The following is a 15,314-nucleotide window of genomic DNA, read 5'->3' on the forward strand; positions in this document are numbered from 1 at the left end:
TTTGCTAATAAAAATTTTAAACAATGTACCTCAAGTAATCTATTAATACCTGTAGTTATAATTCTAATTGCTGTAAAAAGAACTTTCTTCACATTTTGGTATTATACTCTTCAAGTCTAAGCTACAACTGATTATTTAAGAAACTATTATTTTGGGGCACCTGGGTGGCTCAGAGGGTTAAGCCTCTGCCTTCAGCTCAGGTCATGATCTCAGGGTCCTAGGATGGAGCCCTGCATCAGGCTCTCTGCTGAACAGGGAGCCTGCTTACCCCTCTCTCTCTGCCTGCCTCTCTGCCTACTTGTAATGTGTCTGTCTCTTTCTCTCTCTGTCAAATAAATAAAATATTTAAATTTTAAAAAAAGAAACTATTATTTTACATACTACTAAAAAGGAAAAATACTGCCAATCAAATTATGACAAGCTATAGAATGTAACATGAATCCCAATCTCAAAAGTGTTATAATGTGAGAGAAAGCTGTAATCTTAAGAGTCTGTGACATACGGTATTTTCTCATCATTTTAAGCCCCACACAGGTTGCTAAATAAAATAAAAGCTATAATGAAGAAACTTAAGTAAAAAAATGACTGGGGGGTTTACTGGTGTCAGTCCTAACAACATTAAAGAGAAAAAAGCTTAGCTTCAGAAATAGATCCTCTCAAAAGATACAATTTCATTAAATCTAAAAATGTTTTTAAATTTTGTTATAATTATTCTCCAAAAGGATATCTGACATATCAAAGTGTCGCACAAATCAAAACTTTGAGTTGATAATATTATTCATCTTAAAGTGTTTGCTAAGAAAATAATCAGTTTTAGAGTCTTCTGGTTAATATTATCTTAAGACTGAGTCAGTTGAGCAGGTTCTGCTGCTAAAGAGTACTATCCCTCCCAAATTACTGGTTTCTTTCCTAGTATGTTATCAAAATCATGCCATTATAATATATCTATATATCAATAATATATATATATATCATGAAAGAAAATCCTAAAGTATAACAATTTTGAAAATAATTCTGAAAGGAATTGGGAGTATATTTTGTTAGTTTATCAAAATTTTGATATAATTTTTAAGACAAAAATAGAAAGGGAAAATATATAACATATTAATAATAATGAAGACATTTGCTAATTGCTGACCAATGAAAAGCAACAGGGATAAAGTAATTCAAAGCATTAAGTAAGAGTATATCTATTTTGGCACACAATGCATTTTATAAGAGCACTGAATAAGAGTGTCTCAAAACCTGAAAATTCAAAATAGTCAAGTCTGATTTAAAAACTAGAAAGCTGTTCTACTTTCTATTCTATAATCTGGGCTGAGTATCAAGAAATTTTTTTTTAAAGCTGCTTATTATAAAAGTCAGAGTTGCTCATTAAAAGATCTGATTTTTCCGTTTCTGCTTTATGTGTTACTGGTGACCTGTATTTTAATGCTACAAATTCTTTTCATATTAATCCCACAGGTGCTTTAACAGTCAATGTTCTTTCATCCTTACCCACTAATTTACATCTTTCTTTGTTCTCCCTTCTTTAACTCATCACTTCTTATATCTCACATTTCCTTCTGTGTAATGTACCTTCTTTTAGAATTTCCTTTAGTAAAGGCTTGCTGGTAGCAAATTCTCCCATTATTTTTCTCTGACAATTGTTGTAATGTACTTTTTTTGACTTGAGAATTACAGTTGGACAGTTATTTTCTTTCAAAACTAGGTCTTCTAATTTCTGTGGTTGCTGTTGAGAAATCATTTCCCAATTTTATCACTGCTCTTGCAAAGGTAATGTTTCTTTTATTTCTGCATCCAGAAATAAAACTGGCATATCAAAAATGGTATTTTGGGGTGCCTGGGTGGCTCAGTGGGTTAAGCCTCTGCCTTCGGCTCAGGTCATGGTCCCAGGGTCCTAGGATCGAGCTCCACATCGGGCTCTCTGCTCAGCGGGGAGCCTGCTTCCCCCCTCTCTGCCTGCCTTTCTGCCTACTTGTGATCTCTGTCTGTTAAATAAATTTAAAAAAAATTTTTTTTAATGGTATTTTAAGAGCTCTTTCTCTGCTCTTCAATTGTACTATCATGAGTCTAAATGTAGATTTATTTTTATTTATTCTGCTTATGATTCTTGTATCTGTATATTAGTATCTTTCTTTAATTCTGGTAAATTCCCAGCTCTTAGATACCCAGATATTATAAATAAGCCTTGTTCTTTCTCTCTTCTTCTGAAACTAAGAATAAATGTTTATTAGGCCTTTCTTGCTGTATCTTTTCTGACCTGTAAACCATCTTCCATATTTTCAATCTTGCTTGTCTTTTTTTTTTTTAATTTTTAAAAGATTTTATTTATTTATTTGACAAACAGGGAGATCACAAGTAGGCAGAGAGGCAGGCAGAGGGAGCGGAGGGGAAGCAGGCTCTCCAATGAGCAGAGAGCCTGATGCGGGTCTCAAACCCAGGACCCTGATATCAGGACCTGAGCCGAAGGCAGAGGCTTAACCCACTGAGCCACCCAGGTGCCCCTTGCTTGTCTTTTTATGCTCCATTATGGACAACAGGTTCTATCTTTCCTTCTATTTAGATATGTGTAACCTATATTTTTATATATATTCATAAACTGGAATTTTCCATTTTGACATTTTTTTGTCTTTGAGAAATCCTACTGAGTTGTTTTTCAAATCATCTGTAATGGTTTTTGTTTAATATTTTACTCATTGTAAATTTTGATCAGAATTGACTTTCTAACAACTTGCTCAGTCAATGGGGACAGGGTATGGTGTGTCTGGGGCCAAGCTTTTGGCTGGTGCTGGCATGTCTGGAATTAAGCTTTCCAGTGGCCCAACTAGGAGTCTGGTTAAAGAAAGGACGAACTGAGCAAATAAATAAATGCATCAGGAATAATGAAAACAAAAAGAGTGAGAATAATCAGAATAATCATTTACTGTCAGAGTAGCAAGTTGCAAATATAGAAAAGGAGAAGGCTAGAATACATTCTGTAGTGTTGCACTACACTCCAAGGTACTATGCAGAACTCAATGATTTTTGAAATATATACAAGATATAGAAAGAGATTAGGGGGTGCGTGCGTGCACGCACACACACACACACACACACACACACACACACACACCCCTACATCTATTTCCCAGCTTGGCTCAGGGAACCAGGAATACTACTACCCTGGTAGCAATGAGTAAATATGGTAATGAGATTGTCATTTCTAAACATCATTGTCCACTAGAAAGAACCAGGGTTCCTTAAACAAATAGCTGACTCAGGGCGCCTGGGTGGCTCAGTGGATTAAAGCCTCTGCCTTCGGCTCAGGTCGTGATCCCAGGGTTCTGGGATCGAGCCCTGCATCGGGCTCTTTGCTCAGCAGGGTGCTTGCTTCTTCCTCTCTCTCTCTCTGCCTGCTTCTCTGCCTACTTGTGATCTCTGCCTGTGAAATTAAAAAAAAAAAAAAAAAAAAGAAAAGAAAAGAAATACCTGTCTCAGGGCTGGAAAGGGAACATGGAAGATGTTCTGTCCATAGAAAACGCCTAGGAAAAAATGACCAGCCTCATAACTATGAGCACCTCCATACTATGGTTGCCATATACCATTTCCAACTAAAAGGAATCAGGGCTCCTAGAAGGAACAGCTGATAACATGCCTAGAGTAGGAAATGAAGACAGGGGTTCTGCAACATCTAGTTGTACCAGAACAGGAAAAGCTATCAAGTCCATGCAGGTGAGGGAATGGCAGAAGGACTCAGAAGACAATGTATAGGGGCTCTCCCTTGAATAAACACAGGAAAATGTGAACATCCAAAAGAGTAATATCTTCAGTGGACTAAAATAAATCAAGTATGTTAAAATTCCTATGTCACAGGGAACTCAAACAAGACAAAATCAAAAAGAACAATAATCATTTTTGGTGGGTATTAGGGAACTGAATGATCTGTTAGGAAAACTGACAGTAAAGAGAAATAATCTAGAATTGATCCTGTCTTTCCTATGTAAACTGTATCTTTTAAATCCATCTGTCTTAAAATAGATCGCTTCATTCAATTCATACTTAGGGCCCTGAATAATAACAGATAAAACTGAAATTGGTACTTTCACTTTACCATGAGGTTGATCAAATTTTATTTATATATCCACCATCTTTTAAGTCAGATGTTTTACTCTTTATAATTTTATTAATGACTATGATCTCTTTCCTTGCTCTCTTAATCAAATAAATATGACTTTACTACTACTTATGAAACCTTGTTATGTGAGTGAGGAACCCTTCAGGTCAGATTTTCTCAGTGTATGTGCAGTCTCCACATCCAAACTCATTTTACACAGGGAGACTGTCCCACTACTTCAGGGTGACTTTTGGATTAATCAAGTCCTAAAGCAGGCTGAGGGTTGTTGGCAAAATTCTGCAGCAGACCCTAAGGAAAAATGAGCTGAGCCAGTAATGATTCCTGACTGTTGTAAGATCCAGAGCTGCTTAAGAGTTGAAAATAATCCTACTTTTCTAGAAGGGCTTAAAATAAGACTAGAGTTGTTCTGGACAGACCATGTAGGCATAGGAAAGGTCTATTTGACTGGTCTCTGACTCCTGCTATCCTAAAGCTTTTTGTCTCATTGCACTGGGGGGAAAAAAAAAAAAAAAAGTACTTTGCCCACAAAGAAGAGATATGGTTAGTTTTTGCAGGTTTTAAAACAGACACTATTGGGCGCCTGGGTGGCTCAGTGGGTTAAGCCGCTGCCTTCGGCTCAGGTCATGATCTCAGGGTCCTGGGATCAAGTCCCGCATCGGGCTCTCTGCTCAGCAGGGAGCCTGCTTCCTTCTCTCTCTCTCTCTGCCTGCCTCTCAGTGTACTTGTAATTTCTCTCTGTCAAATAAATAAATAAAATCTTTAAAAAAAAAAAAAAAAACAGACACTATTGTGTGAAAGGAACATACTATACGTACTACATACTATATGGTCCCATTTCTCTTGAAGACTTGTTTCTGCACGTACTTGTACAAAAAAATCTAGAAATACACATACTCTAAAATGTTAACACTAGTGTTATTTAAACAATTAGACTGCGGTGGTTCTAACACCCCAGCACCCTAAGTAAGCAAACCAAAACATATGCCTATAAAGGACTCAAGGGTAGAAGTCAAAACCTAAAGACAACCAATCATAGTCAATTCAGCTCTCCCAAATAATACAACTGCTTGAGTTATAATCAATCAGATAATCCCTTTCTTTGCTTCTGCCTCTTTTCTATAAAAGCCTCTCCCCAGCTCCTGTTGGGAAGGATTCCTAACTGTCCATGGTTTTGCGTTGCCCAATATGAATCAATTTTTGTTCAAATAAACTTAGAAATTTTTAATATGCCTCAGTTTTTCCACTAACATTAGGCAATCTTACAATTGAGATTACTTTCATTTATTTTCCACTTATGTGCATTTTTTTATTTTTCTAAAATGAAGTTTTCTAAAAGGAAGTTTTAAAAACACTGTGTCATGTATGAAAGCTGTAGATGAGTGGAGCTTAATTTCTCTACTGAGGAAATCTTTTATTCTCTAGGAAAAATGTGAAAACTTCACTCTTACTACAACATTTACCAGTGATTCCTCAATCTTCTTAAGAAATTGCTTGATTGCATAAGCTAATGATCTCTAACGATCATTTCATTTCTCTTAAAGATTTTATTTATTTGAGAGAGAGAGAGCAAATACAAGCTGGGGAGACAGAGGGGCAGAGGGAAAGCCAGGCTCCCTGCAAGGGACTTGATCCCAGGACCCCGAGATCATGACCTGACCCGAAAGCAGATGCTTAACTGACTGAGCCACCCGGGTACCCTGAACAGTCGTTTTATTTTTTTATTTATTTTGTTTTATCTTTAAGATTTTATTTATTTGAGAGAGAGTGCAAGCAATCACAAGCAGGGGAAGAGGCAGAGGGAGAACGGGAAGGGAGAAGCAGACTCCCCATTGAGCAGGGAGCTGGACGTGGGGCTCCATCCCAGGACCTAGAGATCATGACGTGGGCAGAAGACAGATGCTCAACTGACTGAGCCACCCAGGTGCCCATGAACAGTCATTCTAAAAAGACCTTTTTAAAGTATTTTAATCCTGTACCAAAACCTAACTTTGAATACTGCAAACCCTAATGCCTAAAAATAACAGTGTGAAAAAGTGTAAGACACGATAATGTGAGAAAAGCAGTAGAAAACTCAAAATCGATTCTTAAAAATATCAAATTTAAGTTCTCTGTCCAAAATGAGTTGACACAAAATCAAATCATTTAGTAAATGAGAACTATGATCGAGAAGATTGGCTAATAATAAAGATATTGTTTTGATGGTTCACAAATAATAAAATGCATTCCTTCCTTGCACTGCATCTTGACCGTGTTAGCAGTTACATCAACTCTATGCATCTGCCAAGACTTAGTTATAACGGTATGCTCACAACTGCTGAATTCTAACGTGTGTAAATTATACTTATGTATATTTACATATATAATTAACATGTGTAAATTAAAGCTGATTTTTAAAAATCACATTTTCTGCTAAAATTTTCAGCATATTATTTGACTACTTTATTCAATGGCTTAATCATTCCAAAACAATCCATTACATTACATAAACTTAATACACAAAAAAAATCTGCATATGTGGTCCCTCTTCTTCCAAAATTTCTTTTCACCAGTACCCAGTAATACTGGCTAGAAAGTTCAGTCACCCTTCCCTCCTCTCACCTCCAGCTTTCAGTAGACCACTACATCCTGTCAAGTCACTTTTTTTATCACTACTATAATGCTTTAGTTCACTTCTTTCTGGACTACTGCAAAAGACTTCTAATTGATACCCTTGTCTTTAATCTCCTACCTACCAATCCAATCTTCATAATGTAGGAAAAAAAACCTATCTGGCAAAAAACAAAAACAAACAAACAAACAAACACCCCACCGATGTTCAACAAAGCAACAATAAATGCCAATAAAGACTTGATTTAAAATATTAAAGTGCTTCAGAACAAAGCCCCAAATTCATGGTGCTGGGTGCCTGGGTGACTTGGTTGGTTGAGGGTCTGACTCTTGTTTTCAGTTCAGGTGATGATCTCAGGGTCTTGAGATCGAGCCCTGCGTCAGGCTCCACACTCAGTGTGGAGTCTGCTTGTCCCTCTCCCTCCCCAAGACAGTGTGCATGTGCTCACTGCTCGCTCACACATGTGTTCTCTTTCCCCCTCTAAAATAAATAAATAAAATCTAAACAAAACAAAACAAAACATAACCTGTCCCACTAAAGGCATTTTAAAACTAAGCCACCTGATCAATACCAATTCCCCCTCTAAAACCTGTATTTTCTTTCACTGCCTCTAGAGTCATCCTCCATTTCCGACAGTGAAATAGCTACAATCCTTACAAATTCCAACCTCAATGTAATTTCCTCCATTTACACTCTCCCAGGCAAAGGCAGGTAGGTCAGCTCTGTTCCCAGGAACACTGAACACACTGCTCCTTATTAATGCCACTGTTTCATCCTCGAGATGTGGCTCTTCTGGGCAGGGTCTGAATCTTCACCAGGCACAGTGCCTGGTTCATAGCAAAAATAATTTATGACTTATACTAAATAAATAAAGGAATAAAAATAGCATTATTTGCTAAATCCATTTTTACCTTGAGAAATATAAATTACCATTTTTTTCTCAGATAAAAAGGTTAGAAGATTTGACAATATAGAAAGTACCTTGTCTACATGGAAAATTAAATCCAGTTCACAGACATTTTCAAAACACTTGTCTAATGTTTCCACAAATACCTGAAGAAAAAGAAAAGAAAAAAAAAGGTTAAATGCTCTTGAGAACTGTATAAATTCATTCAAACCTATCATCTAGAAAGGAAACAATTCTTAACTGTGAACTAACACTTTTCTAATCTATTATCATATTTCTGTTTTTTTTATTTTTTCACAATATTTTGATATTATGAAAACCATTCTTTTTTTTCCTATTTCTGTTTTAAATCAGATATTGTATTAAGTATAACAGGAGTAATTATTCTTCATGATAATTACATTTCGGTACATTAACACACAAAACAAAATAAACTTTGCTGAAAGTAACTAAGAACTAGAAATTCTTAGCACCATTACTTTAAAAAACACTGAAAAATACTCAAACAGGCTCCTTATCTTCATGTGAGGAGGAAAAAAAAGCTTATTGGAAATATTTATCAGTATAGATGCATGCAGTCCAAGTATCTACCACATCTAATGCTTTTAATTAGCAATTCAGCATAAAAGATCACTCAAAATTATTTACGGAAAGAGCAAAGATTTTGGAATCAGCCTTATCTGGGTTCAAACTCTGGCTTCAATACCATGCAGGGCCTTATGTGGGAAAGGGTTAACTCAGCAGGCACAGGATGCTCAAAACCTACACCTTCCCCCTAGATGGCCTGTTCATAGATGAGCCCTGGGCTCGCTCCTGAGAACCAAGCTCCTGGGAATAGAGCTTGGAACCCTTGCAAAGTTCTGTCTGATAAGAGTGTTTGGCATGCCTGAGTCCTTGGGCGGCACCAAATACTAGTCTGAGCAGAGAGTTTATGCTAACAGTGTGATTTAGGATGAACATCTCCTTTTCTCTGAGATTCTAAAGCTGAAGTAAGCAAGCAAGGTCAGTCACAATGGTGACATACACCACTGCCTATATGACTGACCACCAATAAAAATCCTGGGGACACAGGCTGGGGGAGGGTCCCTGATTGTGAGCACACTGTACACCTTACCACATGTCATTTCTGGGGGAATTAAACACATCTTGTGTGACTCCACTGGGCAGGGACACCTTGAAGCCTGCCTTTGGTTTTCTCCAGACAACCCCTCATGGGCTTTTGATTATCTTACCGTTTATTATCACTGTAATAAACCCAAACTATGAGCACAGCAACTTCTGAGCCCTGTGAATCCTAATGGCTCAGTGAGATCATCTTGAAGACCCCTGACATAAGCTTTCAAAACTTAATCTCTTAAATTCTACCTTGCATAGGTTGTCACTATCTCTTCTATGCCCACTGCCCTTCTCAAATTTAACTGTCACAGACAGAATGACCACACAATTTATCAGACAAACTGGGGCATGAAGAGTAAAAGGGAGCAGCTAAGATTGTGTAATTATCATAATAGTATGCAATGGTATCATAATTTCGTAACAGCCTGGAACAAAAGATGCAAAGCAGGGCTTTTCCTAGCAAACTGAAGTGTATGCTTACTCTATTCACAGGTGACCCCAAGGACCAAAATGGAAACAGCAGGCTTCTTGCTAAACTGGTCCTACCACAGGCCAATTTATACAGACCCCCCCAGACCAAGGTTCCTTCCACCAGTGCAGAAGTGTAAGACTGGTGAAACAACATCAACACTATATAGCCATTGTCTATAGCCATTGTCAGTATTGTCTTAGACCAGGGGTTGGCAAGTTTCCTCTGCAAAGGGTCAGATAGTAAATATGTTATTTTGAGGGCAACAAAAAGCAGATAGATACATAATAAACAAGGTGCATATCTCTGCTCCAATAAAACTTAACAAAAAGGTGTAGCAGGCTGGATTTGACCTGCTGTCATCTGCTCCCTGGCTTAGAGCAAAGTCACTAGGAGAAATAAAAGGTCTGTAAGTAACCAAAAATATACAGTTTTACTCAGTGATTTCATTCAAGAGAAGGCAATTCTTCAGATGACCAACTGTGGAGCACACACAAGTCAGCCTCAAGGGAGTTTCTAGTTTAGTTCAATTCTGAGGTAGGTGGAAAGTAAATAACAGCTATTCAAATTCCCAACTTTATCTATTTCTCCTCAAGGCCTTGATGACGTGTGCACACTGGAATGATTCCACTCAGTCTACTTGAAACTAATTCAGATCATTTCCTTCTTGTTAAAACAGACTCTTGTTATAAGCACTGAATGGGATAATACTGTTTGAGCACAGAGTTGAACAAGCTTAACAAATGTTAACTTCTGAGGGAAAGTAAGAATGTGAGAAGAAGAAAAAACCTTTTGCACTGAAAACGAACAAAATACTTGTTTAAGTTGGACATGGTCTGATTTCCAATTTGTAACATCACAGTTAAATAACATATGGGAAGAAAAGCCATTTAAGTTCTGCCCCCCCTTCAGAAAATTTTTACTGAAGTATAACCTACATACAGAGAAGTACACAAATCACAACAAAGTATAATCTGATGAATTCACAAAGTAAGTACATCTGTGTAACCAACACCCAAATCAAGTGTCAGAATAGCACCAGCACACGAGAAGTCCCTCGTACTCCACCAGCCACCATCACCATCACAGGTAACCACTACCCTGCTCTCCAACACTATAAGCATGTTCTACCTATTTCTGAACTATATTAAATGAAATCACATAGAATATAATCTTTTGTGAGTTGCATCTTTTAGTCATCATTATTTTTGTGAGATTCATTTATTACAAAATATGAAAGCTGATTCATTCTCATTTACAGTATGCAATTGTTATGAATATACCACAATGTATTTACCTGTCGAGTTTGGGTTGTTTCCAGCACAAGGTCATTAGCACTGCTAAGCATACTTGCATCCATGTCTATTACTGAATGTATGCACACATACCTACCCAATGCATGCAGAGGAGAACTGTGGGGTGACAGAGGAGCAAATATTCAGCTTCAGCAGATAGCACCAAACAGATATTCTTTTCCTTTTTTTAAAGATTTATTTATTTACCTTAGAGAGAGAGCAAGCAAGTTGGGAGAGGGGCAGAGGAAGAGAGTCCTCAAGCAGACTCCCCACTGAGCAGGGAGCTGGAGGACAGAGGGCTCGATCCCAGGATCCTACAACCCTGAGATCATGAGCTGAGCCAAAACCAAGAGTCAGACACCCAACCAACTGAGCCACCCAGGTGCCCTACCAACAGATTTTCAAAGTAATTATAAAACTTCATACTCCAGGGATGCTTGGGTGGCTCAGTCAGTTAAGCCGCTGCCTTCAGCTCAGGTCGAGATCCCAGAGTCCTGGGATTGAGTCCTGCATCCGGCTCCTTGCTCAGCAGGGAGCCTGCTTCTCTCTTAGCCTCTGCCTACGACTCTGCCAGCTTGCACGCACGCACTCGCTCGCGCGTTCTCTCCCTCTCTGACAAATAAATAATTAATTAAAAAAAAAAAATACTTCATACTCCAAACAGCAGTATATGAGAATTCCAAAAATTATGCATCTTTGTTAGCACTTTATGTTGTCAATCTTTTCATTTTAACCATTCTTATGTGTGTGTGGTAGTATGTCATTATAATATCAATCTGATTGTCCCTGATGGCTAATAAAACTGAGCACTGTTTCAAGTTTATCAGCTATTTGGATAGCTTTCTTCAGGATGTCCATTCAAGACTTCTGTTCATTTTTGGACCAGTCTGTCCCTTCCTTCTTGTATCTAGAACTTCTTTACATACTCTAGACATCTACATGTATTACACCTATCTTCTCCTGTTTTGTGGCGTACCTTTTTATTCTCCTGGCAATATTCTTGGAAGTTTTAATTTTCAGTTTTTTCCAATTAACACCACTTTTCTTTAAGGTTAATATTTTTTTTAATGTTCAATTTAAGAAATCTTTGCCTACAGCAATGCTAGGAAGATATTCTCCCAGAAAAAAAACAAAAGCTTTGTTTTATTTCTCATGTTTGAACTGAATCTAGTAGAAATATGGCGTGAGTTGGTCTTCTTTAATTTAAAATCATGATTAGGGGTGCTTGGCTGGCTCAGTTGGTACGGCATGTGACTCTTAACCTCAGGGTCATGAGTTCAAGCCCCACGTGGGCATGGAGCCTATTTAAAATAAAAAAATAAATAAATAATTAGACTTACTCATCAGAATAAAGTTTCTAGTATGCCTGTACTTTTCCACGGTTACTTCTTCCAAACCCACTGGTTTGATTATCCATGTATGATAGTTACACATTCTTTTTAACCATCAGAAGATGACTATCTTGGTGAAAATGCTGTCTAAATAATTTCCTGTCATTTATGAATAGTTATAAAAGATCAGTGGAATCCAGTGAATCAATGTGCACATGATGCTGGGCAAAGTGAAAAAGAAATTCCCTCCGTAGCTTTAAGCATACCACTGGTGAACCATGGAGTGGCAAAAAAAAAAAAAAAGGACTGCCAAAGAGAAAGTATGGTCTAGTAGTGAGGAAACCAGAAAGACCTAGCTTCGAATTCCTACTCTGCTGCTACCTAGCTACATGAGCTTGAGCATCATTAACTCCTCTAGATCTCAGAACTATAAAATAGTGATAAAAATACCTACCTTTCTGGATTATCTTAGAGATTTAGTTAAATAATTTAGGGGTGCCTGAGTGGCATCAGTTAAGCATCTGCCTTCAGCTCAGGTCATGATCTCAGGGTTCTGGGATAGGGGCCAGGGATAAAGTCCTGGGATTGAACCCCAAGTTGAGTCCCTCAGCTCATTTGTGTGTGCACCTACATGCTTCTCTCTCTCAAAATTAAAAAAAAAAAAATTAGTTAAAGCGCCCAAAACACATCTAATAAAAGGGAACCGTACTGTTCATTTGGCTGTTCAAAAACATGCAAGTATTGGGCACCTGAGTGGCTCAGTTGGTTAAGCATCTGCCTTTGGTTCAGGTCATGATCCCAGGGTCCTGGGATCAAGCCCTGTGTTGGGCTCCCTGCTCAGTGGGAAGCCTGCTTCTCCCTCTCCCTCTCCCACTCCCCCTGCCTGTGTTCCCTCTCTTGCTGTGTCTTCCTCTGTCAAATAAATAAATATTTTTTTTAAATGCAAGGATTACAAAATTAAAATAGAAATAGAAAATTCTAATTCTTCTGATAAACACTGAAAAGCAAGGTAACCTGCCGAAGTTGCCGGGCCCTCATGATGTGCTCATTAATACAGAAAGGGGGGCACCTGGGTGGCTCAGTTGGTTAAGTGTCCAACTCCTGGTTTCAGCTCAGGGCATGATCTCATGGGTCCTGGGATGAAGCCCTGTAGGGCTTCATGCTCAGTAGGTAGTTTGATTCAAAGATTCTCTCCCTCTGCCCCTCACCTACTAACACACCCACATGGGCATACCCTCTCTTTAAAATAAAGAAATCTTCAAATAGAAATTAAATTCTAAAACAAATATATTAATCTAAATCTACATATAGGGGCACCTGGGTGGCTCAGTGGGTTAAAGCCTCTGCCTTTGGCTCAGGTCATGATCTCAGGGTCCTGGGATCGAGCCCTGAATCGGGCTCTCTGCTCAGCGGGGAGCCTGCTTCCCCCTTTCTCTCTGCTTCCCTCTCTGCCTACTTGTGATCTCTGTCTGTCAAATAAATAAATAAAACCTTTAAAAAAATAATAAATCTACATATATATCTATATACCTATAGATATATAGATATAGATATATATGAATTCAAATGTTGCCTATATTTAAACCAGAACAATATCACCTTTGGAAAACGTAAATACTTAAAAAGGGGGGGGGGGGGGGAGTCCTGCAGCAAAATGTCATAATTACATGTTCTTAATTAAGGAAAAGAATTCCTAAGATTTTTTTTTTAAAGGAATTCTTAAGATTTAAAACATTCAAATGCTAAGTTTGGTCTAAAAAAAAAAAACCCTCTGTAAAAAAAGTTCCCCTGGGGGCCTGGCTAGCTCAGTGACAGAGCAACTCCTGATCTCAGGGTTGTTAGTTCAAGTCCCATGTTTGGTGTAGAGTTTCCTTAAAAAATAAAAAATAAATCTTTAAAAAAAAAAAGTTCCTACTAGTTTTCTTTCAATTTAGCAAAAATTCTTAATGTAATTAGAAATCCAGAGCCTTGTAGATAGATAAACATACTGATATGCATATGAACAAGGCCACGACAAAACAAACTAAAGAAATTAAGAAAACCAAATTAAAGGACCTATGGGGTTCTAGTAAAAACAAACATTAATAATGAAGTTGCTGTTACATTATATTTCACAAAAAGAAAAATAAAAAGAGCAAAGCACTAAAGGTGAGTGACATGGTAAATAGTACTCTCTTATGTTTCAGTTTAAAAATGATAGAAAGTTCAGGGGCACCTGGGTAGCTCAGGTGTTAGGTGTCTGACTCTTGATTTCACTCAAGGAAGGATCTCAGGGTCCTGAGATCCAACCCCACCTTGGGCTCCGAGCTCAGCAGGGAATCTGCTTGAGATTCTGTCTCTCTGCCCCCACTCCCTGCTCATGAGCACATATACACTCTCTCTAAAATAAATATATCTTTGGGATGCCTGGGTGGCTCAGTTTGTTAAGCGGCTGCCTTCGGCTCAGGTCATGATCCCAGCGTCCTGGGATCGAGTCCCGCATTGGGCTCCTTGCTTGGCAGGGAGCCTGCTTCTCCCTCTGCCTCTGCCTGCCATTCTGTCTGCCTGTGCTTGCTCTCGCTTCTCTCTCTATGACAAATAAATAAATAAAATCTTTAAAAATAAATAAATAAATATATCTTTGAAAATTTAAAGTCAATTTCAATATAACAGTTATCTACTAAGGAGCAACTGATTAACCTCTGGACTTCAGAAATTCAAGGGTTAATGGGAAAAATAAATTTACTAAGAAAATCATATTTTAAGTTTTCCTTTATTTCAATAATTAACTAGTTTTCCAAAAATAAATAAAAATGAGCTATCTTCCCCCCCCACCCAAAAAAAAGCCACAACCGCATATAAACAATCTCCCTTCCGGGGGTGCCTGGGTGGCTCAGAGGGTTAAGCCTTTGCCTTCAGCGCAGGTTATGATCTAAGGGTCCTGGGATCGAGCCCCACATCGGGCTCTCTGCTCAGTGAGAGCCTGCTTCCTTCCTCCTCTCTCTCTCTGTCTGCCTCTCTGCCTACTTGTGATCTCTGTCAAATAAATAAATAAAATCTTTAAAAAAAAATCTCCTTTCCCAATGCCTTTCTAACAACAAAACTTTCTTCTGTTGCCTTTAATTACAGATCTGTGCATCTGGGCCACAAAGGTAACAGAAATCTGTCATGAAACAGCTTAGTATTTAACAGTGCTTAATACTTAAGGGCACAGGCTTTAGTAAGCATGTCTCTATTAAAATTCCAGCTTAGCCTCTATGAAATCTAGGGCACGTTGTTTCACTCTAAGCCTCAGTTTCTTCATTTGGGCATAATAATAATGGTATCTTTGGCATAGAGTTGTTTACTGATTAAATTAATACACATAAAGGCCTTAAAACAATGTCTCCTCCTAATATGTTGGCTTGCATTATTATATATACCTATGGAGAAATAAAAATATGCACTAGGTAAAAGAGATGCCACAAAATATCCTTAAACAGTATCATTTAT

The 15,314-nt window shown here is 38.0% G+C and overlaps 1 protein-coding gene across 7 annotated transcripts in view; it reads right to left on the reverse strand.

Moving 5' to 3' along the window:
- AP3S1 (adaptor related protein complex 3 subunit sigma 1) overlaps positions 1-15,314 on the reverse strand; it is an 81,455-nt gene that overhangs the window by 19,110 nt on the left and 47,031 nt on the right. For 5 of the 7 annotated variants that reach the window (XM_059416088.1, XM_059416095.1, XM_059416090.1 and 2 more), the window contains exon 4: positions 7,707-7,778. The exons of the other annotated variants lie outside the window; for them this stretch is intronic. In XM_059416088.1, coding sequence (XP_059272071.1) covers positions 7,707-7,778 — 72 coding nt within the window. The remainder of the gene's footprint in view (positions 1-7,706; positions 7,779-15,314) is intronic. 7 annotated transcript variants of the gene reach the window in all.

Source organism: Mustela nigripes, chromosome 12 (assembly GCF_022355385.1).
Source record: "Mustela nigripes isolate SB6536 chromosome 12, MUSNIG.SB6536, whole genome shotgun sequence".
NCBI lineage: Eukaryota > Metazoa > Chordata > Mammalia > Carnivora > Mustelidae > Mustela > Mustela nigripes.